The sequence below is a fragment of the Neophocaena asiaeorientalis genome, unplaced genomic scaffold, assembly GCF_003031525.2.
Source record: "Neophocaena asiaeorientalis asiaeorientalis breed wild unplaced genomic scaffold, Neophocaena_asiaeorientalis_V1.1 scaffold242, whole genome shotgun sequence".
NCBI lineage: Eukaryota > Metazoa > Chordata > Mammalia > Artiodactyla > Phocoenidae > Neophocaena > Neophocaena asiaeorientalis.
In genome coordinates this window covers 7,290,426-7,311,187 of record NW_020172451.1, presented here as the reverse complement: position 1 = coordinate 7,311,187, position 20,762 = coordinate 7,290,426, and the positions used below count along the sequence as shown (strand labels likewise).

General features: G+C 54.9%; 1 protein-coding gene across 2 annotated transcripts in view; it reads left to right on the top strand.

The window, feature by feature from the left end:
* ACO2 (aconitase 2) overlaps positions 1-20,517 on the top strand; it is a 51,964-nt gene extending 31,447 nt beyond the window's left edge. The window contains exons 3-18 of one of the 2 annotated variants that reach the window (XM_024737428.1): positions 825-1,083; positions 4,390-4,482; positions 8,291-8,449; positions 8,674-8,824; positions 10,163-10,267; positions 11,272-11,363; positions 12,406-12,511; positions 14,421-14,578; positions 14,787-14,860; positions 15,612-15,723; positions 16,617-16,739; positions 16,978-17,133; positions 18,062-18,253; positions 18,719-18,851; positions 19,351-19,472; positions 19,976-20,517. In XM_024737428.1, the coding sequence (XP_024593196.1) occupies positions 825-1,083; positions 4,390-4,482; positions 8,291-8,449; positions 8,674-8,824; positions 10,163-10,267; positions 11,272-11,363; positions 12,406-12,511; positions 14,421-14,578; positions 14,787-14,860; positions 15,612-15,723; positions 16,617-16,739; positions 16,978-17,133; positions 18,062-18,253; positions 18,719-18,851; positions 19,351-19,472; positions 19,976-20,113 (2,173 nt within the window). In that variant the 3' untranslated portion in view covers positions 20,114-20,517. Of the gene's footprint in view, positions 1-824; positions 1,084-3,188; positions 3,273-4,389; positions 4,483-8,290; positions 8,450-8,673; positions 8,825-10,162; positions 10,268-11,271; positions 11,364-12,405; positions 12,512-14,420; positions 14,579-14,786; positions 14,861-15,611; positions 15,724-16,616; positions 16,740-16,977; positions 17,134-18,061; positions 18,254-18,718; positions 18,852-19,350; positions 19,473-19,975 lie in introns of those variants that run through there. The other variant, XM_024737429.1, reaches the window with a different exon arrangement.
* The last annotated feature ends 245 nt before the right edge of the window (positions 20,518-20,762 follow it).

The following is a 20,762-nucleotide window of genomic DNA, read 5'->3' as shown; positions in this document are numbered from 1 at the left end:
GCAGCAGCAGGGAGCCTCAAGGTCGGGGGAGGGGGGGTGAGAGTTGGCCAGCGCCCAGCTCGGTCTGTGCGGGGGAGGCTGTGCCGAGGAGGCAGCTGAGTCCTGCCCGGGCGGCACCTCCCCGGGGGCTCTGACGAGGAAACAGGGTCTAGGAAGAGGGGCTCGTGAGAGGCCAGAGGCAGCTTCTGTTCTTGAGAGCTGACAGCCACACCTGTCTTCATGGGGTGAGAGCGAGTGGAGCCAGCAGGAAAGGCTTTAGCGTAATAGGGTAACGAGGCCTCTAGCACCTGAGGCGGAGGGTTGCGGGTGGAGCGTGAGGCGGGTTGGGTGAGGGGTGCTGGTGCAGAGTCTCTGTCTCAGTGGGGCTGAGTGCACGGGGGAGGTGGCCGTGAACAGAGAGAAATAGAGCATCCAAGGTGAGACTCTGGCTGCGAACTTGAGCTTCGAACATCACTCTGCTGGGTCTCTGTTACCTCATGGTCGTTTTACTAAATGACAAGGATACAGTAAGGATTAAAAGATGAGACATACACGGAATAGGTGCCCGTCAGATGATAGCAATTAATATGCTGGAAAAAGCAAATATACTTCAGGGAAAAATAAAACCGTGCCGCCTCTTGTGATGTTGGCATTCATCAAGTGGTTTTGGACCTAGCGAGTGCCAGGTGCTGTGCCGTGTGCTGGAGCTACCACAGTGAGCAGCACCGATTCGTCTCCACCCTCGTGGGGTGCAGGGTGCCCGCCGTGTGTGCGAAGAGGGAATGGCTGTGGCGGACGGGGGCCCATGCAGCTGGTCCCAGGCCATCCCTCCTTTCTCCCGCCAGGTTGAACCGGCCTCTGACCCTCTCAGAGAAGGTCGTGTATGGACACCTGGATGACCCGGCCCACCAGGAGATCGAGCGAGGCAAGACCTACCTGCGGCTGCGGCCTGACCGCGTGGCCATGCAGGATGCCACGGCCCAGATGGCCATGTTGCAGTTCATCAGCAGTGGACTGCCCAAGGTGGCTGTGCCGTCCACCATCCACTGTGACCATCTGATCGAGGCCCAGCTCGGGGGTGAGAAAGACCTGCGTCGGGCCAAGGTGAGCTGAAGGTAGCATGGGAGGGGCGTGGAGGGGGCCAGTGGGTGTGACATGGGATGAGAGACAAAACCCTTGAACTAGGGTATTACCCCCAAATTCTAATGGACTCTTTAGTTTAGTTTTTTTGGTTTTTTTTTTATTTTTGCTCTCTTCTACTTTGAAAAATACCATTTGCCCTTTGTGAAGCTGTTAGAAAATACTGAGAAAACCTAAAGAAAACAAAAATCATCCTTAATCTTACCATAATAAAGGTATTCTTTTCAGGTCCTTTTTCTGTAATAAAACAGAATACTTTATAAGAAAAGTGATGCAGGTGTTGGGTTCTGATACCTATCGCCACTTGCTCTGGAGAAGGGACTTTAAAGTTCCCGTGCTGCCACCATCACATGTGATCACTTGTGCTCTCGCCTGGCCCCTGGGGACCTTGTCAGGGAGGGAGGCGAATAGTGTCGCTGTTGGTAAATTTGAGGCGGCCAAGGTGCGTGCATCAAGTCCTGGACGCTGCATGGGGGCGAGGTTAGGACCAGACCCTTATTCCTTCTCCCACTCAGGGCCCTCTCTTACTGATTGACCCCCTTTGTGGGCTTTCTTCTGTGAGTTTCACTTAACAAGGTAGAAGGGGCTGGATGCCACACTGAAGAGTTGTCCCCTTGGATTCCTCTCACTCTTATGAAACCAAATTTGTGCTCCTTCCTCCAGGCTCTGCTTGTGGTGCCTTTGTGTGTGTCTACTCTTGGCAATAGCAGGTCTCTCCCAGCTCTGGGCCTCCACCCTCCCCACCCCCTCCCCGTCCCTCGCAGTGGAAGTGGGCACTGCTCTTGGGGGGCCATTGGCAGGAGCTGAATGCTGGCAGGGCTGCAGCCCGGCTGGGCACAGAGCAGAGCATGCAATTGAAAGTGCTTCGGCTCCCAGGGTCAGCACGGCTCAGAGAGCCTCTCAGACCCATGGGAAACGCTCAGGGCAGCTTTCCCATTCAAGCCCCTTCTTTCTACCTTGGCCTGCTCGTTTGTGTCCTGGTGGCACAGCGGCTCCACTCAGCTGAAAGAGCCCAGCTTTCTGTCTGGTGGTTTCCATGTTAGCAGCAGTGGTGATGGTAACTGGTAACATTACAGGGGATCCTTCAGTGCTGGGAACTGGGTCCTCTTCAGCCCTAGGGGTGAATGACTGCCTGCAGCAGGGCCACCACCTTCAGGGTCTGGACCTCCCCTTACTTTATAGTTTTAAAATCTACCTTCTGGAGATGAGATTCACAAAACCATAGGATTTCAGGACCCATTCCCTCATTTATTTAACAGATGTTCATTGAACATTAATTATGTGCCAGGCACTGTGCTAGGTGCTGGGACTCAGTGTGAACATGACAGACAGGGGCTCTGCCTTCTTCTGCCCTCATGGATCTTAGAGTCCAGTAGGGAGACAGAAGCTAAACAATCACACAAATTGGTAACTGCCAATTTGGGAGAGTGTGGAACTCTGAAAGTATAAGAAAGATGTCTGATTTAGACTTTGTTGGGGAAAGGACAGCCTCTTTTGAGGATGTAACATGTAAGCTGAGATGTGAACAGGTAAGCAAGAACATTCTAGACAGAACAGACGACCTAAAGACCTTGAGGAGGAAGAAACCTGGTACTTTTGTGGAGCTGGAAGGGGGCCTGTGGGCCTGGAACTCTGAGGTGGGTGGGGGCAGGTGCAGGCAGGGCCTTGAGGACTGTGGGCGCCCTCCTAGGAGTCGCTGAGGGGTTTACGCAGGAGAGGGATATGGTCAGATTTACATGTATTTGTAAAGGGTCCCTCTGGGTGGAGCTCAGAGAGGCAGAGTGACCTGTCCAGGGTCACACAGACCACCGGAGAAGTATCTAGGCTGAGTTCTGGTCGAGACTCTGCCACACCACTCTGGCCGCCGTGCTGCCTCTCCTCCCATATGCAGACACATGAGCAAATGCACACACAACCAGCTGCCTCCTGCCCTCAGTACCAGTTTTACAATTGGTGACTGATTTATAAACGAAAAACCCAGTATATTATTAATCAGAAAGAGACTGCCTTGGATACCTAAGTTCTTGTCTGCTGTTCTTTTACTTGGGGGAACTACACGGGCCCTCAGAAGGATGCATGGTTGGTGTGGAGTTTAAATGAACGGGGCTGCACGGTATTGAGAGTGTTTTATGGAGGGCCCAGTGGAGTCCACAGTGAGTCCTTCCTCTGTCTTGGAGCGTGGCTGTCCCACAGCCAGAGGCTAGCAGGTCTCTATTCCTACTTCCTCCTTTGCAGCTCTGTGCTGTCCGCTATGGTCCCATCCCTTTAGTCCCTGGGGTCTCACCTATCCAGGGACATGCCATGTCTTCCAGATAAACTCTGGCCTACATCCATGTGATGGGAAGCCTTCCCTTCTCCCCCGAGGAAGTTGTCTCTGAATTATAGGTATAGTGGGTACCATCCTGTTTTTTGTTTTGTTTGTTCAGAGCATGGTCCATTTCACGGTCTTTCATTTGGGGCCCATCAAACATATTACCAAGTGTTGAGCACCTACCGTATGCCAGACAGTGGTCTAGGTGTTCTGAGATGTAGTCTCTGTAAGGGAGGTAGCCTTATTTCTATTACAACGTAGCCCTCAGCTCTGTGGTTGGACAGGCCTGGGTTCAAACACTGGCTCCTCTGTTTAACCCTGGGATCTCCAGCAAGTTATTTCACCTCTGAGTTTCTGTTTTTGCATCTGTAAAATGGGCTTGGTGACAATACTTCCCCTGAGTTGTGAGGATGTTTAGCGTGGTGCCATTTCCGTAGTGGACATTCAGTAAATGTCAGCCAGGATTACAAATGAGGCATCCGAGGCGCCAGTGGAGAAACAACACCCAACATGAGGCGTGGTGGGACCGGGCTGTCCACTCTGTCCCACTGCTTCCCTTTGAGAGTTCCCCTCCCCCACACCATGTCCCAGTTAGTCCTGTAGTCCCATGCTTACCCCTCACTGCTGGCCTTGGCTGAGGACTTGAGTGCCAGAGGGACCCTTCTACAAATAAGGAAACTGAGACCCATGGCAGGGAAGGGACTTGTTTTGGACCCACTCCCTGGCCAGGTGTCACAGAACTGGGCTTTGTCTCTGTTCCCTGCTCTCTCTCCTGGGCCTGCCAGCTGAGACTATGGGCCAGCGTCCAAGCCCTTTCGGAATTATTTGTAGGCGGCCTCCAGGAGAGGGCCTGTCTTTACAGTGCCAGCATTTCAGAGTCAGAGGGGAGGGATGGGGGAGGGGGGAAGGCATGAGCAAACTGTGTCACTAATGCCCTGGTTATTGATTTGTCTCAATAGGACATAAACCAGGAAGTGTATAATTTCCTGGCATCTGCAGGTGCCAAGTACGGCGTGGGCTTCTGGAGGCCTGGCTCTGGAATCATTCACCAGGTAAAGCAGGGCCTGGCCTGCCTTTGTGGGTGGGCAGGGGAGCGGGCTGCCCTTAGGGAACCAGGGAGCACCTCCAGGCCTGTGGGAGCCCGGGGCTCAGGCGGGCAATTGGATGACATTTTCATCAGCCCTTAGACTCCTCCGCCTTCATTTTAAATTTAATTTTCTTTTTTCAAAATTAATTAATTAATTATTTTTTGGCCGAGTTGGGTCTTCATTGCTGCACTCAGGCTTTCTCTAGTTGTGACGAGCAGGGCTACTCTTCATTGCAGTGCGCGGGTTTCTCATTGCGGTGGCTTCTCTTGTTGCGGAGCATGGGCTCTAGGCATGCGGGCTTCAGTAGTTATGGCGTGCGGGCTCAGTAGTTGTGGTGCACAGGCTTAGTTGGTCCGCAGCATGTGGGATCTTCCCAGACCAGGGCTTGAACCCATGTCCCCTGCAGTTGGCAGGCGGATTCTTAACCACTGTGCCACCAAGGAAGTCCCTAAAATTAATTTTCACTGTGTCAAGTTATACATTCTCACTCTTTGTGTGAGAAATTAAAATAGTCCCTTCTGACCAGCTTTTTAAGGTTGACATGTTTTGTGCTACACCTTATTCTAAGCATTATGGTATTGTATTGTTTTTTGTTTTGCTTTTTTCCACAAGCATTATACCTTGTTGTGTGGATAGCTAGCACTTGATGAGCACATTCCGTGTGCCAGGCACTCCGCAGATGGTAACCTACTGGGTGCTCGCCGTGACCCTGTGAGATTGGCGGTTTTATTGTCCCCACCTTACAGATGAGGAAACTGAGGCATGGAGAAGTTAATCTCCTTGCCCAGGGGCACCCAGTTGGCTGATTGTGGGGCCAGGCTTTGCATCCAGGCGGCCTGGCCCTGGAGCCAGTGCTCCACACTGCTGTGCTGTGTCACGGCCTCCCGTCACACCGGGAGCTCTTCCCCTCTCAGTGCACAGAGTGCTCCTCGGAGCCTTTTGGCCCATTGTGGGTGTCCTGGAGGATGGAGGGGCCAAAGGTCACATGGCCACATCAGTCAGGAGTTCTCCTATGGTCTCCCAAGGATGGATTTTCTCTTGATAGGCAGTTCTGTCGTGTGTGTGTGTGTGTGTGTGTGTGTGTGTGTGTGTGTGTTTCCGGGGAGATAGGTGATTAGCTTTCATCAAAGGTGTCTGTTCAGGGCTTCTGACTGGTTTGTGGGGTGTGTGCTGGTTTGTGTCCATTTGCCATCCATCCTGTATGTGAAACCTGCCTCTTTGTACCTTCTCAAGGTGACCTTTCTCCCCACCTCCATCCCAGGGCTCACTTCCAGGCCTTCCTTCAAGATGAGCTGAGTCAGGCTGTAATCCGACCCTGCATGGGTTCCCAGCACTGCCCCACTCTGAAACCAGAGCCACAGATCACTGCTCTGCCCTTTCAAACCATCGCCCTTGCCAGGAAGGGGCTCCCCGGGTATGGCATGTCACACTGGTCTGCAGGCCAGAGAGCCTCTCTCAGCAGCAGGGCGAGGGAGTCAGGTGGACCCAACCTTGGCCTTTTGTCGTCAAGGGGACCCCAATCCAAGTGTCCTCCATTCACCTTAGTACAAATGCTGAGGCCGTTTTGGCAGCTTCTGGGCCAAAGTTTGGGGTTGTGAATGATGGCAGCTCACACCTGCCAGTGGCCACCAGCTAAGTGTACAGCCTGATATATTTCTTTAGAAAGAAAGTTCCCAGGAATCATGTGATCTCTGTGCAGCTTTTCTTTCCTCTCCCCCTTGACAGTAGGCAGCTTTAATCTGCCATGTCCAGATTAAATCTTAATCCCTTTCCCTCTGCCTTGAGTCCCTTGGCAGACCCTTCCTCCTCCACAGTTCTGCTTTCTGGTCACCTTTGTGAAGTCCTGGCCCTCCGGTGCCCAGCACTGGGGATCTTGTGATCCTGTGTGGGACCCTTCACATTATGGCCACAGTGTATGCTGAGTGTGCCCTGTGGGGACAGGGACTATGGCTTATTTATTCCTCTCTAGCTCTGGGCCTGGCGCCAGGTCAGTATAGAATAGATCCTCAGTGTACATGTGTCATGCAGATAGATGGCTGAATTTCTAGTTTTATGTTCTAGATGTTAGTCCAGCCTAAAAATACACTTCTCCACCACACCCCCGTCTGCCTAACCATATGCAGCCGACCACTGAGGTCACTGTCACAACCAGCTTCTTTGTGATGCTTTCTGCAGTCCTCGGGTCTGTGCTGACCACTCCCTTCTGGACATGGACCACACTGACAGTCTACATGGTGTGACCACACTGAATTCTGTGTGTCTGGTCTTCATGGATCAGACTTTTACAACCTTGAGGAGCTTTAGAGATTAACTAGTTTTAAATCTTTGTATGTGGCCAAGGAAAAGGAGGGCTGGAGAAATGAAGCAGTTGAACGGCGTTCTCTCCAACAGTTGTTTTTTGTTAGGGATTTCTTCTGTGTTGGCCTATTCTCCCAGCCAGCTGCCTCGTTTCTGGAGGAGAAACCAGGTCTTCTAACTTTCTGTGTTCCCAAGAGGCGAGACCCCTGGACCCTTGCTGAGTCTGCTGAGCAGATGCCTAGCCTGAGGCAGAGGCCCTGGGGTTTCTGTAATATTCTGGGGAGACTACCCACCATTCCGTCAGTCCTGACAGTTCATAGAGCCTTTCGCATCTCTGATCTCATTTATCCTCCCCAACATCCCTATGTGTGTGTTGGGCCATAATTGCCTCTGACAGTGAGCAACAGAACCTCAGGTGAAGGATCTTTCTGCAAAATAATAAATAAAAATAATGCCTCTCTCAGGCATTATTACAACTTGACGGACATGTGCCTATCAAGTGCTCACAATGATCCAGTGAGGGGGGCACTGTTATCAGCTACTTTTTACAGATGGGAAACTGAGGCTTAGAGGGGTGAAGTGACTACTGGTAGGTGGTGCGGCCAGACTGCAGACCCAGGTGTGGCCCTTTGGCTGCAGTTTCTTCAAGCAGCCCCGCTGCAGCCTCAGCGTGTCCAGCACCTCCGCTGTCAGGATGGTGGGCGGGGCTGCACTGGGGTAGCTGCCCCCCCGTAGCTCCTTTAAATATCCTGGGGAGAAATGCTCACCGCCAGCTCCTAGCTCCCAGCTAGGAGGAGTGCCTCGGTGAAGGGAACACTGAACTCGGAGAGGTAATGCGGCAAGTCATCCTCTTCCTTAAGCAAGTTGCTTCTGTTCTCAGAGCCACCTCCAGGCCACTGAGGCTAGGGAGGCGTTGTCTATACTTCTTTTTAGTTCAGTGATGGAAAAACTCCTGGCCTGTGCTCCCGTAGGATCCCCGGTACTTCCTTGTGGGTGCTGGAGCCAGGCCGTGAAAGATTGTCTGCCCTGTTGAGAAGCCAGATAAGCACACTCCCTGTGTCCACCACGTGAGGCAGTGGGTGTTGTAGGGGAACACCTTTCAGGGGTCAGCACTTGTCCCCAGGCCTGTCACACGACACACTCTTGTACCTAGTTCATCTGGTTCTCGCCACAATCCTGGGGTCGAGGTGGTGTGGCCGTTCTTAACAAATGAGGAAACTGAGGTGCAGAGAGGCACTGACAAGCCCAAGTCATACAGTCAGGAACTGTCAGAGCAGTTTGTGAGCCCAGGCCGCCGGTCTCCCAGGTCTCTGGCTCGTACAGGCCACACTGGAGAGGCCCCATCCTGGAGGGGTGCCTGGGAATGGCCCAGTGGCCCAGTGTCGGTAGGGGGCAGTTTTGCAGACCCCTTTGGAGCCCTACCTCCATTCTCTCCTGAGGGCTTTTAAGCTTAAGATCTTGGATTCTTTTTCAGATCATTCTGGAAAACTATGCATACCCTGGGGTTCTTCTGATTGGCACTGATTCCCACACCCCCAATGGTGGTGGCCTGGGGGGCATCTGCATTGGAGTTGGGGGCGCTGATGCAGTGGACGTCATGGCTGGGATCCCCTGGGAGCTGAAGTGCCCCAAGGTGAGGGGTAGGGAAGGGCTCATTTCGGGGTGACAGCAGAGGGGTGGTTGGCAGGGGTGAATGGGAGATGTGGGACCCGAAAGGGATGAGAGAATAGGCCAGGCTCAGATCTCTTTGGGAAGGAGGCAGGGATAAATAAGCTGAATTCCAGCAGGTAGATTCCTGGTTGGAACATGGCACATGATACACAGGCCTGTAACTGCTTCCTTGCCCCACCTACTCAGGTGATCGGTGTGAAGCTGACAGGCTCACTCTCCGGCTGGACCTCACCCAAAGATGTGATCCTAAAGGTGGCGGGCATCCTCACAGTAAAAGGCGGCACGGGCGCGATTGTGGAGTACCACGGGCCTGGCGTAGACTCCATCTCCTGCACTGGTGAGGAGGGCGGCCACGTGACATGGCTCTCAGCCTGTGCTGGGCCCAATGGGGCCTGTAGTTGAGCCGTAGAAGCAGTGAATGGCCTTCCCCTGAGGATCTGTCCAGTCAATTTGGGGACTTGGGATGGACACTTAGAGGTCGAGGGGAGACCTCACTGTCTAGTCCAGGTCCCTCACTAAACGGGAGACTGGGGCCCCTCAAGGACGGCAGGTAACTTCCCTGTGGCCACACAGATTTAGGGGCTGAGCCAACTTGGCTGTGGCCCTGGGCTGCCTTGGGTGATCCAGAAGAAGAACCTACAGAGGGTGGAGGTGGTGGTGGGAAGGGGATCAGAGTCAGGGCTTCTGTCTCCAAGCAGCCGCATTCTCACATCTTCCCTTGGCTGGAGCTGGAACCTCACTCTCTTCCTTTGGATTAGAGGCCGTCACCTGCTAGTCTCCAAGACCAGGTGGGAGCCAGCCCCTTCCTACTCGTCACTCCTGGTGATCTGGCCCCAGTGCCTGGGCCCTCAGAAATCCAGGTAGACTTGGAATGAACCTTAGAGATGGTTCAGTCCAGACTTCCCTAGGGGCCTCCCTCGGCTCCACAGCAGCCCCACAGAGCTACAGTTCAGCTGGCCCTTGTGTCCCTCCAGTGATGTGGGGCTCATTCTTATAAGGAGCCCTTACTGCTGTTGGACAGCTCAGTTAGGAAGTTGGCAACAAGCCCAGACCCATGTCCCAGCAACCCCATGAGGCTGGAGTCCTGATAGCAGTCAGGGCATCTGTAGCCTTTCCAGTTCTGCGGGCAGTCTGTGGTCCAGGCAGTGGACGTCATTCCAGTCTTATTGCTGGAAAACTGCGGACCCAGAAACATTTCCACCGTGTTGTAGCTGAAACAGTGCAGGCCTGCACACCAGGCAGTCAGACCGAGACCTGCGGGCCACGCTGCATTTGCTCTGTGGCATGACCTTGGGCCTCTCTGAGCCAGTTCCCTCGCCTGCAGATGGACACAGTAACAACTGGTGGTCTGGCCAGGTCCGTGTTCATTACATAGGGGCTGTCTAGTCTGCTGAGCGGGACAGCCTGGCCTAGAACTGGAACTTGGCTTGTAGGAGCTGAATCTTGTATCCCCTTCACTCTACCCAGCAGCCACCCTGAGAGCCGGGACACTGAGCTCTGGCCCCGTGGCCTCTCTTCACTGGGCCTCATTTTAACCCTGGGCCACAGGGGCAGTGAGAGTGAGGGAAGAAATGATGCCAGCTCCCTGGTGTGAAGACGTGTGTGCACCTCTAGCAGGTGTGGGGGACCCTCGCCTAGCTGCACAGCCAGCCCCCTGGGCTCTGTTTCTCTACAGGCATGGCGACAATCTGCAACATGGGTGCAGAAATTGGGGCCACCACTTCGGTGTTTCCTTACAACCACAGGATGAAGAAGTACCTGAGCAAGACAGGCCGGGCAGGTGAGCCAGTGGGCGTCCTAAGTCCTAAGCCTGGTGTCTCTGGACTGGCTTCAGAGGCTCTGAGAAGCCTCTAACGGTCTGTGAGAGGTTATGCGTGTTACTGTTCCTGAGTGGGGTGTCTGTAGCTCTCATCAGCTTCTCAATGGGTCTGGCATCTAAGTGTGAGATATCCCTGCCTTAGGATTGGAATTTAGTTTCCCCTGAAAGGGTGTCTGAATTCCGGTTCTTCTTGGCCTGGTCCCTGGTGCCCTCTGTGGGAGGCTCTGGAAATGACATGGATCTGCTTCTGTTTGTAATTCCTGCCCTAGCAGGGGGAGGAGGAAAAACGTCTGGAACAAGAACCACTTTGTAGGCCTCCCTCAGCAACTTCCCTGAGGTTCTAGCTTGGCTTCTTTGAAACCCAGAGTTGGAAATGGGTCCTGGGGGAGGAATTGTTGGAGCCTCTGAAGGGAGGTGAGCGAGGGTGATTGGTGGAGCCAGAGGCCAGGGGCCTGGGGGGGAGTTTGTCACTTTGTTCCCAAGCTCTCCGCACACAGAGTCCTACCTGAAAGGCCCTTCCCTCGCTTTTATTATCAAGTAACTTCTCCTTCTTTAAAAACTCAGTGCTTCTCATCTCCAGGAAGCCTTCCCTGACTCTGAGCCTCAGTCACTACTTCTCCCCTGTGTCCCTGTGTTCCTGCGTGCCTCTGTTGTATTATGTTGTGACTTCCGGCTCACTGATAGCTCCTTCGCTAGACGTGAGCTCCTCGAGGGCAGGAACTGTGTCCTGTGCTGTTTGTTTTGTTCCTTTGTTTGCCCAGTCAGTGTCCAGGGCCTGGTGTTTGACAGGTGCCTGGTAACTGTGGTTCCTATGGATGGATGGGTGGGTGGGTGGATGGATGCATGGATGGATGGATGGATGGATGGATGGATGGATGGATGGGCAGGTGGATGGATGGATGGATGGAGTCTCATGGCCAATTTCTGTTTTACATGCTTCAGTCTCCCTCCCTTGTTGATTTCAGACATTGCCAACCTTGCTGATGAATTCAAGGATCACTTGGTACCTGACCCTGGCTGCCATTATGACCAACTGATAGAAATTAACCTCAGCGAGGTGAGGAAGGGAGTTGGTTCTAGGAGTTTCTGAGGGTGGGGGGTTCAGGCCCCGTCTGGGGACTTCTGGTGGGCCCTGGGGAGAGCCAGAGCAGGTCCCTGGCTGCACACCCAGCAGGGCTCTTGGGCTTTTGGTTCCCCAGTGTCCCTGCAAATGGCTGCCTGAATCAGTGGGGTGGGAGGGGCAGCAGGAAGGCTGTGTGGCTAAGGGGAGAGTGGAGGTGGCTACGGCTGGTGATTCAGAAGTGTTCAGTTGGCCCCCACCTCAGCTTTAGGAGAAGCCAAGATTTTGCCCTAGAGTTGTGAGAGTTCAGAGGGCAAAGCCCAAGATTCCCAAGCCTGAGCCTGGCACCCTGAGACCTGTAGGCCAGGGTGGCGTTTGGAAGGCCAGAGAAAGGGCAGTCTGGAGGAGCAGAAGCAGCAGAGCACAGCAGCCAAGGGTTTAGGCCCTGAAGCCAACCTGCATGAGTTCACATCTTGATTCTGCCACTTAAGCCTGTGACCTTGGGCAAGTTACTCAAGCACTGTGGGCCTCACTTCACAGTGTACCCAAGGCAGTCATGGGAACTGAATGAGCTAATCCGTGTAATAACAGTTGCTGACATTTATTGAGTGCTTACTGTGTGCCAGGCACTTCGTTAAGTGCTTCACGTTGATTGATAAGTATCATCACATGTAAAGCATCTGGCCGTAAGATTCCAGAAGCACCATAGTGTGGGAGGTAATGGGCTTAGGAAGCTGGCAACCTTGATTCATCCCATGCCTCTGCTGTCGCCAAGCTACGTGACCTTGGGCAAGGCAGGCGCTCTGCCATCTGCAGGCTGGAGATGACGAGCCGTGCGGGGTTGGAGAGATCCCAGGAGCTGCGGCACGTACAGTGCCTGTTGCTCGGGCGTTTCCTGGGTTGAGGTTTGAGCCGTGAGAACAGTAGTTGGCCTCCCAGGCCCACCGTGACTTGGTGAGCGGGAGTGAGGCCGCCTCTGAAGAAGAGAGGCTGTCCACGCGCCAAGCTGGGTTCCCTCCCTGTGCCTTTTCTTCCTCAGCTGAAGCCGCACATCAATGGGCCCTTCACCCCCGACCTGGCTCACCCTGTGGCAGAAGTGGGCAGTGTGGCAGAGAAGGAGGGGTGGCCACTGGACATCCGAGTAGGTGAGCCACCCCCGCCCCCTGCCTCAGGGCCAGCGGTCCACCCAGGGCTGTGGGCTGTGGCCTGTGCTTACCGCGGGGCCCTTCCTGAACGGACCAGGCACTTCCTGAAGTAGTTGGTTTTTTTCTTATGGCTTTTTAAAGAAATTACTTTTTCTTGGTATAAAAGAAATAGAGGGATTTCCTGATAGTCCAGCGGTTAAGACTTCACCTTCCAGTGCAGAGGGTGCAGGTTCAATCCCTGGTTGGGGAGCTAAGATCCCACGTGTCTTGCGGCCAAAAAAAACAAAACGTAAAACAGAAGCAATATTGTAACAAATCCAGTAAAGACTTCAAAAATGGTCCACATCAAGAAAATCTTCATAGAGTCTGTCATACAGAGTGAAGTAAGTCAGAAAGATAAACACAAATACCGTATGCTAACACATATATATGGAACCTAAAAAAAAAAAAGAAAAAAGAAAATCTTCAAAAAAAAAAGAAATATATATCAGTGTAGAGAATATTGACAAATAAGAAGTATTTTAAAACACCCCTAATCTCCACCCTCAGCCAGAACCAGCTCTAGAAGCTCTTTGACAGGTATACTGTATTTCTGTGAACATGCACATACTGGTGTGTGTAATTTTCTGTTTTACAAACACTTCCTCTTACCAACCATGACGACTGATTTTACTTTACATGCTTTACGTATACGGACACACTGGCATGGTATCACTGTTGTCACAGTTTAGTGTGGCTGTGAAGCACATGAACCCAGGTGGCCTGGGTATGAATCTGACTCTGCCACTTCACAGCTGGGTGACTGAGAGCAAATCACTTCACCTCCTGTGCCTCGGTTCCCCAGGTGTAAAACGAGGGTGATACTGTACTTACCCGTTAAAATTGCTGGGAAGTGGGACGAGTTAATGTGTGGTAAGAGCTTTCGGTGGTGCCTGGCATGAAGTGCTATACAATGTGTTCAGCCTTACGAGTTGAAGTAAATAAAAACAAATCTTTGGTAGCTTAAAATTAGAAACTAAATTGCTGAGCTGGTGAGAGAGACTGTCTCTGTCTGTAGACAGTGTGATGTCATCCAGTCTTTATTGACTTTCTGAGTAACTGTGATAGACTTTCCTTTTTCTGATTTATTTACTTAATTTACTTTTTTGGCTGTGTTGGGTCTTTGTTGCTGCGTGCGGGCTTTCTCTAGTTGCGGCGAGCAGGGGCTACTCTTTGTTGAGGTGCGTGGGCTTCTCGTTGCAGTGGCTTCTCTTATTATGGAGCACGGGCTCTAGGCGCGCGGGCCTTAGTAGTTGTGGCACGCGGGCTTCAGTAGTGTGGGCTCTAGAGTGCAGGCTCAGTAGTTGTGACGCACGGGCTTAGCTGCTTCGCAGCATATGGAATCTTCCCGGACCAGGGCTCGAACCCATGTCCCCTGCATTGGCAGGCGGATTCTTAATCACTGTGCTACCAGGGAAGCCAGACTTTTTAAAAAAAATCCTAAAAAAAAAAAAAAAAAAAAGAATCCTTTTTCCCCTGATTATAAACCAACTAGAAAGCCAGAGAATACTACAAAGTATAAGAGAAGAAAATTGGCCTATAGGCCCTCACACAGCAGCAGTCATGTAAGTGTCTCAGTGTGGGCCTGCTGATGTGCATACACATGCAGACTGTACTACTGTAAGAGTGGCTTGTACTGCTTCCACGCATGTTCAGTGTCGTGTTCACTGGCCACATCTTCCCTTAAATGGCTGGGTCAAGAGGAGCTTATCCTTTACTCTTAAACAGCTAGGTAGTTTGCTTCCAACATGTCTCTGTTGGAAGCAGAGTTGGTGAACTCTTGACCAGACCTGGATCATTTGCGGTCAGGTGGAGAGCTCTGGTTACTCTCTCCTCCTGACTCCCGGCCTCACCACCTATGATGCACCAGGTCTGATCGGCAGCTGTACCAACTCCAGCTACGAGGACATGGGGCGCTCAGCTGCTGTGGCCAAGCAGGCACTGGCTCATGGACTCAAGTGCAAGTCCCAGTTCACCATCACGCCAGGCTCTGAGCAGATCCGTGCCACCATTGAGCGGGACGGCTATGTGAGTGCCCATGCGTCCCGCCCCTGGCTCCCCCACCCCACTGCTGAGTAACGTGGCTTCAGGGCAGAACAAACCACAGCCTTGTAGGCAGGGGCTGGGACAGGCCCCAGGGTTCCCATCAGCTATTCATCCCTCAGGCTGCTGAACCACCCTTTCCCATCAGCTGCCAGCCTGCCCCTGACAACTCCCTGTCCTCTCCCTGCTGCAGGCACAGATCCTGAGGGACGTGGGTGGCATCGTCCTGGCCAATGCCTGTGGCCCCTGCATTGGCCAGTGGGACAGGTGAGAAGCACGATTTTTTTTTTCTTTCTCTTTTACGGTACGCGGGCCTCTCACTGTTGTGGCCTCTCCCGTTGCTGAGCACAGGCCCCAGAAGCACAGGCTCAGCGGGCATGGCTCACGGGCCCAGCCGCTCTGCGGCATGTGGGATCTTCCTGGATCGGGGCACGAACCCGTGTCCCCTGCATCGGGAGGCGGACTCTCAACCACTGCACCACCAGGGAAGCCCCAGAAGCACGATTTTGATAGGACGGCCCTTTATGTCCTGGGGTACAGAGCCCCAGATGTTGAGGGGAGATGTCATTGAAGTGAAAACTCCCAGCCCAAGGCCTCTGGCTTTGGGGCTGTTGCACATTAGAAGACTTTTCCAGGAAGGACTGGAAAGTTGGGCTGGAAGTAAAGAGGAAGAGCCCCCAGCAGCACTGAGTGGCCACCTGGACGAGCCTGGGGTGGCAGGAAGAAGCCAGGGGGGCCTCATCGTAATGCACACAGTGGTGACCTCTGATGCAGCCTCTTGAAAGGAAGCAGTGCCCGGGTCAGGAAACTCTGGCCTTGGTCTGGCCTCTGTCTTACGTGTGGTCTCAAGCAAACCTCATTGATGCCCGAGGTTCCCTCTTGCTCTGTGTGTGTGAGTTCTGGGAGGAGGTGACCCTTTCAGGGTCTTTCCAGTTCCCCCTCCTCTGCCATGAGCTAGGCAGGATGGGCCAGGTGGCAAGGCCAGACATCCCTAACTCTGTCCCCTCTGACCTGGCAGAAAGGACATCAAGAAGGGGGAGAAGAACACCATCGTCACCTCCTACAACAGGAACTTCACAGGCCGCAATGATGCGAACCCCGAGACCCATGCCTTCGTCACATCCCCTGAGGTGAGACTCTGCCAGGCCCGGCCCTAACCTGGGACGGCCTCTCGGGGCCCTGCTGCTGGCCGGTCAGGGGAGTAGGGGCACTGGGGAAGGCCGTCTGACCCCGCAGGGCTGCTGAGGGAGGCTTGGCATCACAGGGCAAGGGACTGTCAGGGCAGAAACCAAGAGCCATAAACCTTGCCGGCCCCAGGCGTCAAGCTCCCTTGGTGCCCCCCACCTGGCTCCGCTCGGTCGCAGGAGCCTGAGGTCTCATTTAGCACAGTTGCGATGGTGAGCAGGAGCCTTAGCATCACCTGGGGACAGAAGGCAGCCCACCTCCACCCAGCCCTATGGCCTCGACCCTGTCGCTCCCCTCCTCTGTGCCCCAGGGTCCTGTCGGCGGCCCAGGAGCAGCGCAGGAGGTGCTCGCACTGTCCCTGAGCCGGGAGGGAGGCCGCTGTCATGGTGAACAGCCACTGAGCCGCGTGCTCCGGGCACTTAGTGGTTGTCCGCACTTGGCCAGTCTTTTGTAACTTGGTTTTTTGAATGAGTGTTCCAGAAATACTTTTGTGAAGAAACGGCCCTTCCCATGTTTTCAGTGCCCATTAAGGAACATTTTCATTGCAGCCGCATTTCCGGCCTCTCTGGGTCCAGCACTGACCCTGGTCGAGGGGGCTCTAAGGTCAGGCCCCAGTGGGGGTGGTAGAGGCCAGATTACCCTTGGGTTCATGAGTCCCCTGCGGGCCCAATGGCCCTGGTCCCAGGGAGATTCCTGCAGCTCCCACCTCTAAGGGGAAGAGTGGTCTGTGGAGAATCTGGAAATTTCCTGGGCTCCAGCTCAGTTTTGGTCTCTGCTGAGGTGGAGGAATGGGAGTGGAGTTTGGTGCCGACTGACAAACTGGCCGCCTCCATTTCAGATTGTCACAGCCCTGGCCATTGCTGGCACCCTCAAGTTCAACCCAGATACTGACTTCCTGACGGGCAAGGATGGCAAGAAGTTCAAGCTGGAGGCTCCAGACGCAGATGAGCTTCCCCGAGCGGTGAGCAGGCACCACCACGGCCACCTGTCCTGCACGCCCGCCTCGGCCTGGGCCTCAGGGCCGCTGTGTGGCTGAGACACTTCCTGCCCAGGAGGGACGCTCACTGTCTGTGAGAGTGAAGCGGCCGTGTTCACCGGGAGAGAGCGGCTTGGTGCTCGGGGGAGCTTGCCTTCCATGAGAGCCTTTCCGAATGGGGGCTGAGGGGCTGGCACCCAATGTGCCCTGTCCCCTGCTGCAGGAGTTCGATCCTGGACAGGACACCTACCAGCACCCCCCTAAGGACAGCAGCGGCCAGCGGGTGGACGTGAGTCCCACCAGCCAGCGTCTGCAGCTCCTGGAGCCTTTTGACAAGTGGGATGGCAAAGACCTGGAGGACCTGCAGATCCTCATCAAGGTCAGTGGCATGGGGACAGGGAGGACAGCCCTGCTGCCAGGGCACCCTCCCTTGATTGGTAGGAAGGACCGTGAAACCACACGTTCTCCTATGGACCATGGTGGAGGACACAGTCAAGATTAGGGTGGGGGCAGGAAGGAAGGTTTGGCTGCAGAGGAGTGAGGGCATCTGTGTCCCCTCTTCCACTGCCCCGTGCTGGGCAGAACTGAGTCTGGCCAGCTGCTGTCTGAGGCCCTCAGCAATCCTGCTCCAGCTGGTGAGGGCCACCTCCAGTGGGTGGGGGTAGTGAATGCAGCACAGGGAGGGCAAGATGGGCACATGTGACCCTGCACAGCCAGGTCTCCACACGTCTGGCTTGCAAGACAAGCTCCGGAAGACGTCATTTCCTCTGTTCCCACAGTTGAGCATCGGGGGTATGGCCTGTGTTTGGGAGCTGAGCAGACAAGCTCTTGTGGTACAGACAGAGGCCTCAGACCCATGTCACACGTGCATTATGCTGTTAACTGTGGGGTCTCCAGGCAGTGTCACGGCCAGTATTAGGCCCATGTAGTAGATGAAACTGATCAGTCACTAGCCAGAACCCAGACATATCCCTGGGCTCCTCTCTGTGTCTGGCATGAGATCTGTAGCTGGTCTTCCAGCCTGGGCATCTCCTACCTGAGGGCCTAGGTCTAAAGGGTGAGTGAGCAGACATACGTGTCCTCCATGTCCAGCCTCCTCTACCCCCTCTGAGGGGTGGGCGACAGCCTTCCCTGAGCCCTCATGGCCAGAGTGGTGACGCCAAAACTGTAGACCCTGTGTCACAGCCCAACATCCTTCTCGTGTCCCCATCCCCGGGTCCCGCTGCCTGCCTCGAGAGGGCCTCTCCCTTCATCCGCCACTCAGAGGCCCTGCCACGACCTCTGTTCTCTGTGCTCACCCACCCCAGGTCAAAGGGAAGTGTACCACTGACCACATCTCGGCTGCTGGCCCCTGGCTCAAGTTCCGTGGGCACCTGGACAACATCTCCAATAATCTGCTCATCGGTGCCATCAACATCGAAAATGGCAAGGCCAACTCCGTGCGCAATGCCGTCACCCAGGAGTTTGGTCCCGTCCCTGACACTGCCCGCTACTACAAGGTGGGTTGGTGGGGGTTAGGGATGGGGGTCCTCTGGCACCTCCTGGTGGCTGCATGGGGCAGTGGGTGATTCAGGGACAGGGGGAGTCCATACCAGTAACTCTGCAGTTGAATAGTGTCCCAGTGCCACGGAGGCAGTCCCATGTCTGTCACCCCCACTGCCCTGGGCTCTCCCCGACACTGTGCCCCCCACTCACGCCTGCCTCCAGGCTGAGCACTGATGCGGGGGGGGTGTCGCACCTTCCCAGGCCCACTGCAGACAGCCAGGGCCCGTGTCTCATCACATGTCTTCCCAGGGCCTGGTTTGGGCCAGATTCACCTCTAACTTCACCTGTCCTTGGGGAGCAGGTGAGGAGGGGACTCTCTAGCTCCTTGACCTGTGAGCCTTAGGAAGCCCGAGGACTGTGCAGGAGGGGGGCCAGTGCCCTCCTCTCCCTCATAAACTCGCTCCTTACTTTCCTGACAGGCACATGGCATCCGGTGGGTGGTGATCGGAGATGAGAACTACGGCGAGGGCTCGAGCCGGGAGCACGCGGCACTGGAGCCTCGCCACCTCGGGGGCCGGGCCATCATCACCAAGAGCTTCGCCAGGATCCACGGTGAGCTGGAGCCCCATCCCAGCCCCATCCACCTCCCCTCGCTGGCAGCCCAAGGTTCCTCAACCTGCCAGTGGCCCAGTGGGGCCTGGAGCCACACGCCTGGTTCCTAGGGCGTGTCGGCAGCTCATTTCCCACCATCACCAGCCTCCAGCCTCCGCCCCTTCAGGTTTGCGTGGATTCTGACACCCACGGCTTCCCATCTCTAGCATGTGCTGGTCTTGCTTCCAAACTTGTAGCAGTTGAAATCCAGGGCACGTGGTCAAAGGATTGTCTCTGATTGTCAGAGGCTTCAGGAAACACAGCCACCAAAGCACACTTGCATAGGGCCCCACGTCACTGGGAGTGCGCCACCTTGGTCCTCGTAGTGGATGCCCCAGGTTTGTCCCCATGTGACAGGACTAGGGGTGCCTCTCCCAGAGCCTTAACTAGACTTGGTTGGTGAGGTTCCTCACGAAAGGAACCTGCCGTGTATGGACTGAGCGTGCCCTCTGCCTTCTAGAAACCAACCTGAAGAAGCAGGGTCTACTGCCCCTCACCTTCGCTGACCCAGCCGACTACAACAAGATTCACCCTGTGGACAAGCTGACCATCCAGGGCCTGAAGGACTTTGCCCCTGGCAAGGTAGGGAACCAGGGAAGGAGGTGGACCAGCCAGCCCATTTCCCCCAGGGCCCTCCTAAGAGGGGAGGGGAATGGAGGGGGCAGCCACCTTGGTTCCCCTCCTTCTAAACCTGGCCCTACCTGCACCTCCTCCCATAAGCCTCTGTTCCGGCTAGAAGGGCCCCTAAATTCTCCAGGTAACCCCCCTAGAGAGGGAAGGAAATGCCTTCCCAGAGATGAGGGTAGAGCCAGCTCAGGCCCTCCTACTGTCCACTCAGTAGCCCAGGCTTGGCACTCAGAGGCCAACAGCCCATGCCCCGCAGGACCTTCTTGGCCCCAGGAGTTAAGCCATCTAGGTCTTAGCATGGCCACCGAGGCCCAGACCTGGCCTAGGATTTGGTTCGCCTTGCTGGCCCCAAGGACCCAGAGCAGTGACCCACCCTCCTGACCTTCTACCAGAACCGAGGGCCGTGTTCCCAAGAGCCAGGCCACCCACACCTGCTTTCCTCCCCCTCCTCCTCCCAGCCCCTGAAATGCATCATCAAGCACCCCAACGGGACCCAGGAGACCATCCTCCTGAACCACACCTTCAACGAGACCCAGATCGAGTGGTTCCGCGCTGGCAGTGCTCTGAACAGAATGAAGGAGCTGCAGCAGAAGTAAGGTCCTGCTCTGCCACCAGCGCCCGCCCATCCTGCTCCTCGGACCCAGCTCCGGTGTCACGAGTGCAGTTCTGCGTCACCAGAACCAGATCTGATCCGATCCAGCCGTGGCTTCACTCACCACCGAGATGGTGTGGCCAGGCCTTCTGGCCTCTCTTCCGTCCGCCCATGGAGTGACCCACAGGTGGGGGTGGGGAGGTTCTTAAAATAACGTATCAACCCCCCACCTTCCTGTTTTTAGTTTGATTCAGATCTTGAGCAGCTTTGGGCAACGGTATTTATTTTTAACGACAGACTCCCATCTAAAGTTTTTCTCCTGCATGATCATTTCACTGGTGGCTGAAGGGTTCGAAAGATCCTTTTGTTCTTCTAAGGAAAATAAGAATCCAGATTCAGTGAGTGTTCCTTTGTGAGTGATGGTGTCTGTGCTGTTACCAACTCCAGCCTGTGGGGCGGGGGGTCCTTCACAGCCAGAGTCAGTGGACGCCGACAGCCACGCCACAGCCGGACCCATCACCAGACTTCCCACTTTCCTTCCCGCCCTGCTTTTGCCTGCAGCCTCCCCTCCCCACGCCCACACATTCCAGTAGTTTCCCCAATGGGGGCGGGGGGGAGGGGTTGGCCCAAGATGCAGCCCCCACTTCCCCTGG